Source organism: Podarcis liolepis, assembly GCF_965112155.1.
Source record: "Podarcis liolepis genome assembly, chromosome: 11".
NCBI lineage: Eukaryota > Metazoa > Chordata > Lepidosauria > Squamata > Lacertidae > Podarcis > Podarcis liolepis.
This window is the reverse complement of record NC_139565.1, coordinates 65,313,736-65,327,100: the sequence shown is the minus strand read 5'-3', so window position 1 is coordinate 65,327,100 and position 13,365 is coordinate 65,313,736. Positions and strand designations below refer to the sequence as shown.

The following is a 13,365-nucleotide window of genomic DNA, read 5'->3' as shown; positions in this document are numbered from 1 at the left end:
ATACCCTCACAAAACACTCAACAAAGAAAACCACATTACACAATAATAAATACAAAGAAAAAATGGTTCTTCAATTACCTAATTCTCATGACATTGATAACTGACTTCCTCGAATCTCCTCTAACTGAAGCTCATTATATCACCTGTATAACATTCTCCAAATTCATATTTCTGATCATATTAACTCCTTTCATTTACTAACCTCTTCTCCTTTATTAATAATCTAGTCCTTAAAGATTACTATCCTATATTCTTGTTCTACCCCTAAGCCTATTTACTATTTCCAAGAATTTTCTCTTTATCTTCTCTCACAATATTTAGCTAGATATGCCTTAAATTTCTTCCAATCCCCTTGTATCTCCCCCTCTTTCTGGGCGCGGATTCTTCCCGTCTGGTCGGCCAGCTCCAAAAAGTTCAGCATCTTCACCTGCCATTCTTCTCTTCTCGGCATTTCTTGCGGAGCCGCTTTCATTTTCTCTCCCCAACGTGAACAGTTGAGAGGAGACTCTCCCTCACACTTAGCCGGCGCTGCTGCACCTCTAATTTCTTATCTCTGCGGCGTCCCTGTCGCTTTCCGATTGGGCGGGATCCCCGACAGGCGCCCCTCCCTCTCCTCTTCCCGATTGGTCTCTCGCAAGAGCCTCGCGGCAGCTATTGGCCAAAGACCCGTCCATCCGGGCCTCGAGGGGAGCGCCAGCCCAGCCAGGGGCCTCTCTCTACCTTCGGGAGCGAGGGGGCGGCGCCGCCTTTTCGTTGCCGGGGCAACCAGGTGCGCCGAGGGAGGAGCAAGCGCGGTCCCGCCCCCTGCCCGCCCTCCAAGCCCCGCCCCCTGGAGATAGACTGCCTCTGCAGCTGGAGGCTCGATGGGGGCCTCGGAAGAGCGAGGCTGCTGGATCGGGGCCAAGCAGGGGAAGCCCCCAGGCGGGAGTCCAGGCCCAGAGACCCTCCCCGCCCAGGCTCAGGGGCCGCCAGCAGCCACATCTGTCCGGGGGGAAGGAAGTGTATCCCAGGCAGGAAGGGGGCCTCCTTGGGGGTGTCCGGGTGCAGTGGAAGAAGCAGGGCCGGACGGACGTTGGGATAGGAATTTGGAGGTCTCAGATATATGTTCAATGTTCATAAGTGTACCAACCAAGCACGTACATAGATCAGCACAGGAAGACCGACCTGGAACCATTTTTGATTCCCAAACTGACCAAATGTTTTCTCTGAAAGGTCAAGGAAAATGGAAAAGTCTCCCCATTGTCTCTTTCCTCACAAATCCTGTCTGAAGGGCACATTTAAGATATGAATAGGGTGTGAGCCTGTGACCTGGCCCAGGAACTAAGCATTTATGATTACAAAAGACTGGCCAGGCTCCCCAGGCAATCCAGTCAAGGAACCTGCCAGACAGGAGATAAACAAGGACAGGAGAAAAACAACATTCAAATTTCTGTTTTAGACCGCCTTTTCTGTGATGTATGTATGATGTTTCTGGGGGTGGTCTTGATCTAATTCTTGATCTAAAAAAAAAGGTAAAGGGACCCCTGACCATTAGGTCCAGTAGTGGCCGACTGTGGGGTTGCAGCGCTCATCTTGCTTTACTGGCTGAGGGAGCCGGCGTGCAGCTTCCGGGTCATGTGGCCAGCATGACTAAGCCGCTTCTGGCGAACCAGAGCAGCGCACAGAAACCCCATTTACCTTCCCGCTGGAGTAGTACCTATTTATCTACTTGCACTTTGAAGTGCTTTCGAACTGCTAGGTGGGCAAGAGCAGGGACCGAGCAACGGGAGCTCACCCCGTCATTGCGGGGATTCGAACCACCGACCTTCTGATTGGCAAGCCCTAGGCTCTATGGATTAACCCACAGCGCCACCCACGTCCTGATATAGCATATATTCGACCCAAAAAACAGTGGCAATTTGTTGTTGACAAAGGACAGCTGCACATAGAAAGGGCCCCATTCCCTTCAGGAGCTGAGGGCCTCATCCAGCCTCAGTCTGGCCCTGGTTAGAAGAGCCCCCTGGATCAATGCAAAGGGGGCCCATCGGGTCCAGCACCCTGTTCTCACAGGGGCCAAGCAGATGCAGCCTTGGAAAATCCGGAGGCAGGATTCCAGCACAAGAACAGCCCCTTCCTGGGCTTTCCAGAAGAATTCTGACATTCCCTCTCCTCCTCCAGGAATGTGTCCCATCCTCTTTTCAAACCATCCAATTTGCAGGAGGGAGTTCCATAGTTTGACTAGGCGCTGTGCAAAGACGTATCCCTCCTCCCGGTGCACACGCGTGAGATTTGCTTTTTTTCTTTTGCTTAGGAAATGCAAGAGGAGCAGGACAGGCGCAGGCCAGCAGCATCGATAACCATCACGGATCTGCCACCCAGCCACACAAAGCATCCTTCCTATTTGCCCTCCCTCTGGCCAGCCGAAATGAAGGGCCTGCAGGTGGCATTCTGGAGAGCCCCCTCTCGCCCTGCCTGTGGCGCTCCAGTCCCCCTTTGGCCTTGGCTGCCATAGTCAGAGGCCGGGTGGCGCTTGGCCTCGGCCCCTGCAGATCTCCTCCCTCTCGCAGCTGCCCTTTGGCCGGCCTGCGTCCAACAGGCGAGAGCAAAGGCCAGCACTCCTGCCCAGCTGCGTCTCCTTGCCTCGAGCGGCAGGATGTGACCAGAGGCTGCCGGGACTGCCATGCCCGCTCCCCATGGCCCCCAGGCGCCCCTGGGGCTCAAAGGGTCTGGCCTGCCTCTGTCTCCTGCTCTCCGCCATCCCGCTCTGGTGCCTCCTGCTCCTGGCCGATGGTGCGCAGAAGCTGCTGGGGGCCTCCAGCCCTTTCTTTGCTGCCTGGCAGGAGCCCCCCCAGAGGACCCACTCTGGAGCCGGAAACGCAGCCCGCCAGGGGGTGGACTTTGGGCCTCTGTTCTCAGAAGCTGTCTGGGAGCCGCACTGTGAGCCTGGACAGGTGCTCTTAATCCTCGTGACGTCGGCCCCAGGAAACACGGAATCCCGGCAGGTGATACGGAGGACCTGGGCTGCACAAGAGAAGCCCCAGCCTTACCCGTGGCAGGTCGTGTTCCTTTTTTTAAAAAAAACATTTTTATTAGGAATTTAAACAAAACATATTATCTTAAAACATATCATCCTTAATTTCCCCCATTTTCCCTCCTCCCCCTCCCTCCCATAAAACAACCCCCCCGCCCCACCCCCCTTGACTTCCCTCAGTTCCAATCTCTGGTTTCTCTATAAATTCTATTCTCTTCATGTTACAAAATTGTATAAATCCTTAATTTGTCTAACTGGTTATTATCAATAAAAGGTTTGTGAGTGTTATTCAAAACCTGCCAAGGAGTCCAGTTCACTTTGGGGCATCTTTAGATACTTTCTAAAGGGTTCCCATTCATCTTTAAAGTCACAGTCATCCTTGTCCTGTAGTTTATGTGTCAATTTGGCCAATTCTGCATAGTCCATCAGTTTCTCTTGCCACGATTCTCTAGTCGGGATTTCCTCGTTCTTCCATCCTTGTGCTATTAAGACTCTCGCCGTCGTTATCACATGCATGAAGATATTTTTCAACTTCTTTGGCAGGTCGTGTTCCTGGTAGGCCGGAGCGCAGGTGAGGAGGCCTCCCGGCAGATCCAGCAGGAGCAGGAGGACTTTGGGGATGTCCTGGTGGGGAATTACCTGGACACCTACCGCAACCTCACCTTGAAGGTCCTCCATGGCTTCCGGTGGGCCCTCGGCCGCTGCCGGCCCAGCTACCTCCTCAAGACAGACGACGACTGCTTTGTCAACACCGAGCGGCTGCCGGAGTTCCTGGCCAGGCAAAACACCCTCCGGAGCGGCCTCTATGCAGGCTCCGTCTTTGCCCGGGAGAAGCGGAAAGTCATCCGGCATCCCTCCAGCAAGTGGTACGTGCCAAGGGAAGCTTATCACCCGGAAGAATACCCACCGTACGCCAGCGGCATCGGCTACATCCTGTCCCTGGATGCAGCCGCGAGGGTCCTGCGGGCGGCAGAGAGCGTCCCCCCCATCCCGGTGGAAGACGCCTACGTGGGCATCTTGGCTCAGGGGGCCGGGCTGCGGCCCAAGTCCAGCGCCCGCTTTGCCAAGCAGAACGCCAGGTGGCGAGTGTGCAACTTCCGCTATCTGATGGTGATCCACAGCCTCAGTGCGCCAGAGCAGGAGCTGGCCACGCGGAGAATGCGGGAAGCCCGGAACGCCTGCAGAGACAGGCCGGAGGTCACCAGGTGGTGAGCTGGAGAACGCAGCATTGGGGGGGGGGGGCTTGCCCTCCTCCTGCTCCGAGTGCGGATTGCAGAAAGAGCCTAGTGCTGTCCTCCTCAGGCTCCTTCCCCAACACCAACCTCCTGCTGGAGAAAGCAAGTCCCGCTGGCATTTTTGGCGGAAAGGTGGGATGTAAAGGAAACACACAATATTCTGTAGGCCCAGCAGAGCCTGGATGTGCCAAGGGCCTCTTGGCAAAAAGGGAGCCCCAGGAAGAAACGAGGCTCCACCTTCAAGGCTGCCAGGCACCCTTGGCCCATCTGGCCCAACACGGCCCACTCTGACCTGCAGCAGCTCTCCAACATCCCAGGCAGAGGGAGGGCCTTGTCACTGGACTTGGACCTGGAGCGCCCCATACCTGGAGGATGTGATCCAGCACCGGGTGCTTTCTTTGTGCCTGTTGCAGCAGCCAGGATGAGGACTGCGAAGCCTGCAGAAACTCTGCATCAATTGGGCAAAATGCCCTCCCCTCACACATGTAGTGGCACTTCGGGGAGCAGAGGGGGCGGCTGTTTTGCCAGGAGCCACTCAGGGCCCCCTCCCAGACCTGTTTCAGGACAGCCTACCTCCGACCATGTGAGAGAGGGACTGCGAGGCACTGAACAGCTGCGATTCCTGCATTTTACCTGCGATTCCTGCATTTTAGCTGAGATTCCTGCATTTTAGCTGCGATTCCTGCATTTTAGCTGCAGTTCCTGCATTTTAGCTGCAGTTCTTGCATTGCAGAGGTCGAACTAAATGAGCCTTGAGTCCTTTCCCAAACTACAATTTTGAGATTCTGCAAACAGGCATTATTAACAACACATGCTTATCCTAACCTTAATCCTAATCAACAACTAATCCTAATATTACTCATTAGGATTACTAATTTCAACTAGAAACTCATCTCAGCTCCTCCCGGTATTTTATAGCCCAGCTGTGGTTTCTAATCTGTGGTGCTTTCCAGGAGGAGACACCCCCCCCCATCTTGGAACAGTCAGCTCAGCTTGTTGGTGCTGCAAGATGGAAATGAATGGGGCAAGAGATTACCTCCCCACATTGGGGGGCTGGGGGGCAAGCGCACACAGCCCTTGGCCCTTCAGTGCCATCAGAAAGACCCAGAGTCAGGAGTCCTGGTGGACAGAGGGTTGCTTCCTCCTTTGGGAATGCTATCTGCCTTTTATCAGCTTCAAGGCGAGTAACTTTGCAGCAATCAGCTTCTGTTCAGAAATGGTTCAGCTTCTCCTGTGGAATAAGCCACTTCAGACTGTAGGCAAAGGCTTGTAAAAGTGAATTAAAACCAATACAGTGGTACCTCGGGTTACCAACACTTGTACGTTATGTGTTTTCAGGTTGCGGACCACAGGAAACCCGGAAGTACCGGAAAGGGCTACTTCCAGGTTTCACCGCTTGCGCAGAAGCCCCAAATCGCGTCATGCGTGGACGCGGTGCTGCAAGTTACGAGTGCTGCGGGTTGCGGACGTGCCTCCGTCACGGATTACGTCCGCAACCCAAGGTTCCACTGTAAATAAATAAATCCCTGCACGTTGAAAGCTAGGATGTCAAGAAGAGTAGAATAACATGTCCCTCCCAAACATGCCAGGATATTCTCTGCCCTCCATTTCTGAACACCGCTCTGAGGTTTCTGCACAGGAAAGAGGCATAATACATTTCCTCATTTTCAAATTTTATTGAAAAAATAAAATTTTACAAAAGTCTGGAGGCTTTTCTGTAAGGATACAAACACTGACCTTGGAAAATGCCCCCCCCCTCAGCCCAGTGGGGCAAATGGAGTCCCTTGTGCTGCCCCTGCCCAAATCTGATGGAATCTCAAAAACTTGGGAGAGGGAGGTGGCTCAGGGTGGGGCCGAGCCGTGAGGTCGGAAGCCAGCGGCAGGCAGCAGCCAAGTTTCTTCCTTGAGGAGGGGAGAGGCAGGTGGGGCCCCCGGGGAACAGGGCTGGGATGGGCCCCCGTGGAGAGGGGTGCGGGTGCCGTACGGATCGGCCGAGTGCGCGTGGCTGTGGAGCAGCAACTCGTGCAGAGTCTCGCCCACCTGCACCAGGTTGTCTGAGATGACGTGCAGGTGGGAGACGGTGTCGCTGGCCAGGCTTTCCAGGAGGAGCTGCTGCTGCCGCGACGTGCGCAGGATCTGCACCAGGATCTGCTGCATGCTCTGCAGGAGGCTGACGATGCCGGGCTCTGAGAGGGGAGAGAGGAGGCGGGAGCAAGGGTCAGGGGGTCCGGCAGAGACACCACCCAAGGGGGACCTCTCCCAAAGCACCAGAGAGAACGGACACCTTTTCTGTAGATTTCAGAAGGAGATTTGTAAGCCTGGGGGGGTCCTATGCCGTTTGTAAATGCCCATCAGGGAAGGTGAGCAAATTGCCTTGTATGAATGCATTCTCTTCCCGGAAGAAACGGAAAGAGATTCTGAGCTGAGCATCTGCAGACATGAAAAGTAAGGAAGGAACTGCAGCAGTTGTTTGTGGGGCCACTTGGACCCAGGGCAGCTTGTGTCCTTTTTCATTTTTCTCATTCCCTTCAATAGGACCCAAAATCTGTAAAAACAACAACATAAACTTTTCCCCAGATGGGCCTGAAGTGCTGCATGTCAAATCACACCTTGCCACAGTCGAGGGATATTGGGAGAATGTGGGGTTGCAGAAGACCAACACAAAGGTGTGCTTCAGTGATGTTGGGGTGCTTTCAACCCCTCCTGTTTTTGGAGCATCCAAAGCAAAGAAGTGAAGCTCACCTTGACTGTCTGGCCCAGAGGGCTGTCCATCGTCCGCGGCCGCCTCTTCCTCTCTTGCAGTCTCAGGCGAGTCCTTCTCTGCAGCGCAGGCTGGCTGGTCCGGGCTCCCTGGCAAGGGCCTCAAGGAGCCCTCGCAGGCCAAGGGGGAATCTGCAAGAGTCGGCAAAGGGCTCGTGGTTCAACTCCTGCAGGCAACCCCTCGCTCCTGAAGAGCCGAAGAAGAGTCTGCTGGGTCAGGCCAGGGGCCCATCTAGTCCAGCAACCAGCTGCCCCACTGGGAAACCCAAAATCAGGACCCGAGCATAAGAGCGACTCCCCCTTCCTGTGGTTTCCAGGAAATGATACAGTGGTACCTTGGTTCTCAAACAACTTGGAACCCAAACACTGCAAACCCAGAAGTAAGTGTTCCAGTTTGCAAACTTTTTTTGGAAGTTGAACATGCTCCGTTTTGAGTGTTATGCTTCTGATTTGAGTGCCACACTTCTGTTTTGAGTGTTACGCTGAGGTCTGTCTGTTTTTGCTATTTATTTTGCATTTTTGCTTTTGTGGCTCTTTTTTTTGTTTTTGTGGCTGTGTGGAACCCAGTTCAGTTACTGATTGATGGATTGATTGATTTTGTGACTGCAGTTTATTGCTTTCATTTTATGGATCAATGGTCTCGTTGGATAGTAAAATTCATGTTAAATTGCTGTTTTAGGGGTTGTTTTTAAAAGTTTGGAACGGATAGATCCATTTTGCATGACTTTCTATGGGAAAGCGAGCCTTGGTTTTGGAACACTTTGGTTTTGGAATGGACTTCTGGGACAGATTAAGTTTGAGAACCAAGGGACCTCTGCATTCAGAAGCATTGCAGCCTCTGACCATGGAGGCAGAGCAGAGCCAACACAGCTTAGTGGCCACAGATCTCCCTCTCCTCCTCCAGAAGTTTGTCTCTTCCTCTTTTAAAGCCATTCCGATTGGTGGCCGTCACTGCCTCTCCAACAGAGGAGCAGATTCTGCTGCCTTGGGAGAAGCCTTGGTGGGCTCTCCCCTCCCTGCTTTCAGCTACACACCTACCAGCAGCCTGACACGCAGAAGCTGAGCAAGTCAACCGTCTCCCACCGCACAGATCCTGGGTTTTGCTGCCTGCCATCTCTGGTGGCAAGGACAGAGACGGCTTGGCCTCTGGATCGCCCCCGTCCTCGTGGGGAGGCAGCTTCCCTAGATCTGGAAGGAAAATGGACTCATAAGGCAAATCTCATAGGACAGCCATTGGCAACCTGGTGTCCTCCTATGCCCCCCCCCATTGGTTTGGACTACAACTCCCATCAGGCACAGCCTGCATGGACATAGGATGCTGGCGGCAGCAGAGCTGTGCTGCCCAGAGCTGATGGGAGCTGTAGTCCAACACAATGGACTACAGGTAACCAGGTAACCAAGCAGGACAGCAGTTGACAAGCACAGATGCGAGCAGCGCATTTGATTAGGATGGGCATTCTGGGATTTTTAAAAAATACATATTTCAACGAAGGAAGGGGGGAATGACAAGCAAACAAAAAAGGGCAAGGAAGAGGTAAAGAGGCAAAAGAACTTCAACAAGAGTGGTCTACAAGGCCAAGCAGGAGAAAAAGCCCCATGCCAAGCTGAACAGAAGCAGCGCAGATCTGGGGGGCTGAGGGCGGAATAGTCCCTCCTCCTCCTTATGTGCATGCCACAAAAGCAGCCCCTCATCCCCACTGATCTGTCTCTACCCAAGGTGGCAAGTGGTGCTTAGATGGAGGAAGAACCACATGACAGAGATAGATGCAAGCAGAAGAAAAAGGCTGGAATGGATCTGCCTTGCTGCTGGGCGTTGGCACAGGTCACAGCTCCAGATCCATTCCAGCCTTTTTCTTCTGCTCATGTCTCTCTCTCTCTCTCTCTCCCTCTCTCTCTCTCTCTCTCTCTGCCAGCTTCTCTCGATCCCCATTTTTTTAAAAAAGCATTAGGCCTGGGTATGCCCCAGACCCCCCACATGCACCCCTGTGTTGCCAAGCCATTGTCCAGGACCCAGGCACTGGCATTCCCAGTTACCTTCAGATGGGGCCAGTAAGTAGAGAAATTTTCAAGGCTTGAGGCCACACAGCTCCATCCTTTGCAAATCCAGGGCATTTCTGGTCTCTCTCTCTCTCTCTCTCTTTTTTAAAAAAATGAGTCCCTCATTCTTGTGGATAAAATGTTTGTACAGGTAACAGCACCTGCTCAAACTGAGAGGGTTTGTTCCTTCCTGTTCCTGACTGAAAAATACCCCCCTGGGGGGGGCAAGAGTAGGGAGGCCTCTGATGTTGCTCTCTTACCTCTCCTCTCCCACCACCTGCCTCTTTTTGCCAAAGTACCTGTTCACATCCCCCAAATCCTGGGTGGTGGAGAGAGGACCGGGGCTCCCCTGAAGCCCACCCCAAAGCTGGCTAGGGAAGGGGGGCAGGGGGGAGAGGAGGCTCCCTTACCTGGCAGGCGCCTCTCCCCGAAGACAGGTCTCCCCGCGGCTTCCCAGATCCTCTTCATGGTCTTGTAGTGGGGGGGTGCCTGTGGGGCGGGTCGCCCCCCAGCCTGCTGCCTCCGGGTCTCCCACTCGGAGTAGAAGGCCTGCTTAAGGGCCTTCCACTTGGAGCGGCACTGGGCCACGTTGCGGCTGTAGCCAGCCAGGGCCAGCCGGCGGGAGATGTCTCGCCAGAGGGCCTCGTTGGGGCGCGAGGTGGAGGCCATCAGCAGCGTCACCTGCCGGCAGCCTCCGATGAACGCCAGGAGGCAGGCGATCTCCTGCTGGGTCCAGGCACGGCCCCTGGGCATCATTCAGGGCGGCTCCGTGGGGTGGGCACCTGCAGGGAAGACGGAAGGAAGGGGCTCGCAGGACCAGGGCGGGCTCCAGGAAGGAGCCAGATGGGCCCAGGGTCAGCAGGAAACCAGGGAGCTCTGCTGGGGGGGGGGGGAGTTGCACCAGACTCCCCTTTGCTGCCACCATCAGGCTCCCCCATGCAGGCAATGAGAGACCCCTGCAAGACCTCCTGCCTTGGGCCTCAGATTCCCCTTGACCCCAGACAGCTCCCTCCTCTGGCAGCCTGCCTGCCTGCCTGCCTCTTCAGCATCCCTGAGTGTGGCTCCTGGACTCCCCCCACCTCACAATTCCCAGTTTCCCAGCAGCAGGTCCTGCTCACTTGCTTCCCACTGGGGTGACAATACTGAGGCAGCTGGACCAGCCTATGACTGGCCCTGTGGCCATTTCCCACGTGGGGCCCCAGCTCGGGGGTCTCTGCTTTCATCTCCAGGTGGGCTGGGAAGGTGCCCTGCCTGAAACCTGGGAGAGAGCCTCTGCCAGCCAGTGTCAACAATGCTCAGCTGCATGGCCCAGCACAAGGCCAGCCTGGTATGCCCCTCCGTCTGGAGGGAAGGGCACCTGTCTGGAAGGGCACCTGTCTGGCATGCAGAAGGACCAGTTCTGAGCTGGCGGGACCAGGCAGAGGAATAAGCCCTGCCTAGCAGTTCATGGAGAGCGGCGCCTGCAGTTGCGGAGGAGATTTTCCCCTGCCACTCTACCTGGGCTAGGCTTGGCGAGCGGCAGCGTGGGGGCCACCTTTTCTGCCCACCCGGCCCCCGGCCAGGCCTCCTTGCGCCACTTCTTGGCCCCCGAAGGGACTGAAGGCCCGAGGCCGCTTCCTGCAGCCCTTTGTTTTTCCAGAGCGCGCAGCAGCTGGCGGGCGCCGCTCTGCACACGCTCAGAGGCCCTGTCTTCTGCCGCGAGCGTGGCGCCGGGGCAGGAGCGCGACTCCCGGGCTCCGCCCGCCCATCCTCAATCCCCAGCGGGGCTGCAGCTGAGCTGCCCGGCCAAGGGCAAGGCGCGCGCCCGGCGGGGAAGGGAGCGCCAGCGTGCCCGCCCGCCCGCCCGCCCGCCTCTCCCGGCTCCGGCGCGCCTTACCTGCCTCTGCGCTCGGGGTCCGGCTGGCCAGCGGCGGCTCTGCGGATGCCCGGCCGCGCCCGGTCCCTCGCCCGCCCGCCTGCAGCTGCCCCCGCCCGCGGCGACGAGGCTCGGGGCTCCGCATGGCCGGGCCGGGCGAGGCTGCGCAGGACCCGGGCGCGCGCGGAGGCGGCGAGGGCAGCAGCAGCAGCAACGACGACCCCGCCCGGCCTGTCCGGGGGCTGCACCCGCCGCGCCTCTGCCAGCCAGCAAGCGCGACTGGACCCTTTGCCGGGGGAACCCCTTCGGGGGGCAGCCAGGGGACCCCCCTCCAGGGTCCCGGAAGCCTCCCTCCTCTCCCAGCTGCGCAACGCGGCCGCCCTGGCTGGACCCCAACCCTGAGGGAAGAAGCCCTTTTCCTCCCGTGCCAACCTACCTGGACCCCGGTGCCGCCCCCGGAGGCAGCCCTGCCTGCGCCCCCTCCCAAGGAAGCTTGGAGAGGGTCCTTCTCCGCTCAGCGCAGCCTTAAACTGCGGGACTCGCCCCCTCGGGAGGCAGCGATGGCCGCCCACCTGGACCGGGGCATCCCTGGAGGAGGCGGCCGGCTTTGGCTGCAGCCACAATGGCCGGGCTCGGCCTCCCGGGCCAGAGGCAGCCGCGCGTCTGAAGGGCAGTGGCTGGAAAGCAGAGGGGAGGGGCTCTTGCTCTGGGGCGCTGCCTGGGGGCTTCCCTGGGGGCATCTGGTCGGTCACTGGGAGGACAGGACAGGAGGCTGGACTAGAGGCGCCACTGGCCTGATCCAGCTTCAGCCTTAGGTTCTCAGGGTGGCAAGAAGGGAGAGGGCCTTTGCAGCTGCCTTGCTCCCTGCAGCTCACCTGGCACCTGCTCCGACAAGGCTCCAGGGGGGGTTGAACCAAAGGCAGACTGTTCCAGAAGCTCTGCAAACACCATCTTGGTGGTCAAGATAGCCCACAATTAACTGGTAGTGGTTGCAGCAATGAGCTCATCTGTATTGATATTTATTTGCTTTGACATTCTTTGTTTTTAATATTCTGTGGGGAGCCGCCCAGAGTGGCTGGGGAAACCCAGCCAGATGGGTGGGGGTATAAATAATAAATATTATTATTATTCATAGCTGGCTTTGCCTTATCTGTGATCTTGGGGTGCTGGGCTCTGAGTCCAGAAAGAGGAGCTACCTGTAGGATTGGGCTGTTTGGCACCTATGCCCTCATCTGGTCAGGTGAAGCGAGGGGAAGTCCTGGCCAAAGCGATGTCTGCTGCTTTGTGTCTAATGAATACCTGCACATTGACTTGGGTGTGGACAAGCCGCCTCCTGGCTTCTGCGTCTGTCCTGCGTCTGGAAAGCCTGGGAGGCCCGGCTGATTTGCTGCAGGTCTGCACCTGTCTTGAACAAAGCACTAGACCTGATCACTCCAATGTTTCCACGTCCTTTTTTGGTATCCCTGCACCCAGCCACTCTCACGAGTCCTCCTTTGGGTCTGCGGTTCAGAACGCCGGGACTGGCGAAACCCCTTTGGGATGTTGTTGCTCCTGTTCTTGGGCCTGGAGTCAGGGGGGGGGGGTTCTTTAGCAGGGACCCTGTCATGGTCACCACATGTGGGGGGTTGGTTCCAGCTGAACCCCATCCCAAAGCAGAAGCTGTGCGTTAAGTGGCGCACGCCTGTGGAGCGCATCAGAGACACAGGCCTCCTCAGTCCCCAGAACCATATCCGGTGCCAGCACACGCCTTCATTCCAGCTAAATAGTGACACGCTCCTTGCACTGCAATGCCCCACAGATGAATTGGCTCCCAGAGGCACCCACAGATCAGGTGTTCATCCACAGCACAATGCAGCAATGTAACAATTAGAGCTCTGCCCCCTCCCCAAATGGGAGGGGGTCCCGACTTGCAATATCACAGCTGGCACACTCAGTGAAAGTGCAGCTAGCAAAGGTTGCAGAGCAGAAAGCAGCCCTCCTTTCCGGAGGAAGCACCCTCAGGGCATGTGAAAAAGGAGCCCTCCAGCAAACTTCCTGTTTCAAAAGAGGCAAAGTTGGGGGCAGGCGGGGAAGGATCAGCGCTTATCCTAGGGTTACCAGATGTCCCCATTTCTCGGGGACAGTCCCTGGATTTGCGAATAAGTCCCCGGACAAATTTCATCCAGCGAATGTCCCCCGATTTCATCTAATGTCCCCAGGAAACACAGCAGCCTGCAGCAGTTGGCTCTGGCTGGCTTCAGGAGCTGCTCGGAAGTCCCCATATGATGGTGCTGCAGGGGCTTTTAAGACGCAGCTTCCGGGCTGCCTCCACCTTCCCTGACCCCAGCAACTCAGCTGGGAAGGGAGGCTTCATGCTGCCTGTCGGAGCAGCCTCACAACTCCTACTTGCATGCAAGCAGGAGTGGGGCAGGGATCTCTTAGCTGGGAAGGGAGGCTGCACATTGCCTATCAGAGCTTGCATGCAAGCA

General features: G+C 56.4%; 2 protein-coding genes across 4 annotated transcripts; one reads left to right on the top strand and one right to left on the bottom strand.

The window, feature by feature from the left end:
• The first annotated feature begins 23 nt into the window (after positions 1-23).
• LOC310689003 (beta-1,3-galactosyltransferase 5-like) lies at positions 24-5,949 on the top strand. 2 transcript variants are annotated; one of them, XR_014517260.1, is made up of 4 exons: positions 24-769; positions 2,291-3,035; positions 3,554-4,897; positions 4,959-5,949. XR_014517260.1 is itself a non-coding variant. In XM_083466209.1 (3 exons), the coding sequence occupies exons 2-3, from the start codon at positions 2,673-2,675 to the stop codon at positions 4,220-4,222; spliced, it is 1,032 nt and encodes a 343-aa protein (XP_083322335.1). In that variant the 5' UTR covers positions 24-769; positions 2,291-2,672; the 3' UTR covers positions 4,223-5,949. The 2 variants fall into 2 exon arrangements, 1 of the variants encoding a protein (XP_083322335.1); XM_083466209.1 differs by having other exon boundaries at positions 3,554-5,949.
• LOC310689009 (uncharacterized protein) lies at positions 5,902-12,454 on the bottom strand. Of its 2 annotated transcripts, none has more exons than XM_083466217.1 (5): positions 11,334-12,454; positions 9,453-9,824; positions 8,044-8,193; positions 6,988-7,137; positions 5,902-6,431 (listed from the first exon to the last, which is right to left on the bottom strand). In XM_083466217.1, exons 2-5 carry the CDS (start codon positions 9,796-9,798, stop codon positions 6,088-6,090), a joined length of 990 nt encoding a protein of 329 aa, XP_083322343.1. In that variant the 5' UTR covers positions 9,799-9,824; positions 11,334-12,454; the 3' UTR covers positions 5,902-6,087. The 2 variants fall into 2 exon arrangements, with proteins under 2 accessions (XP_083322343.1, XP_083322344.1); XM_083466218.1 differs by lacking the exon at positions 11,334-12,454 and adding an exon at positions 10,919-10,988.
• Between the last annotated feature and the right edge of the window lie 911 nt (positions 12,455-13,365).

What these genes read in the sequence shown, in the direction of transcription:
- LOC310689003 (XM_083466209.1), top strand. Translation starts at nt 2,673, where the DNA reads ATGGCCCCCAGGCGCCCCTGGGGCTCAAAGGGTCTGGCCTGCCTCTGT. An exon ending in CCCAGCCTTACCCGTGGCAG is followed by an intron (nt 3,036 to 3,553) that starts GTCGTGTTCCTT and finishes CTTCTTTGGCAG; the next exon opens with GTCGTGTTCCTGGTAGGCCG.
- LOC310689009 (XM_083466217.1), bottom strand. Translation starts at nt 9,798, where the DNA reads ATGATGCCCAGGGGCCGTGCCTGGACCCAGCAGGAGATCGCCTGCCTC. An exon ending in CGGGGAGAGGCGCCTGCCAG is followed by an intron (nt 8,194 to 9,452) that starts GTAAGGGAGCCT and finishes TTTTCCTTCCAG; the next exon opens with ATCTAGGGAAGCTGCCTCCC. An exon ending in CTCTGGGCCAGACAGTCAAG is followed by an intron (nt 6,432 to 6,987) that starts GTGAGCTTCACT and finishes CTCCCCTCTCAG; the next exon opens with AGCCCGGCATCGTCAGCCTC.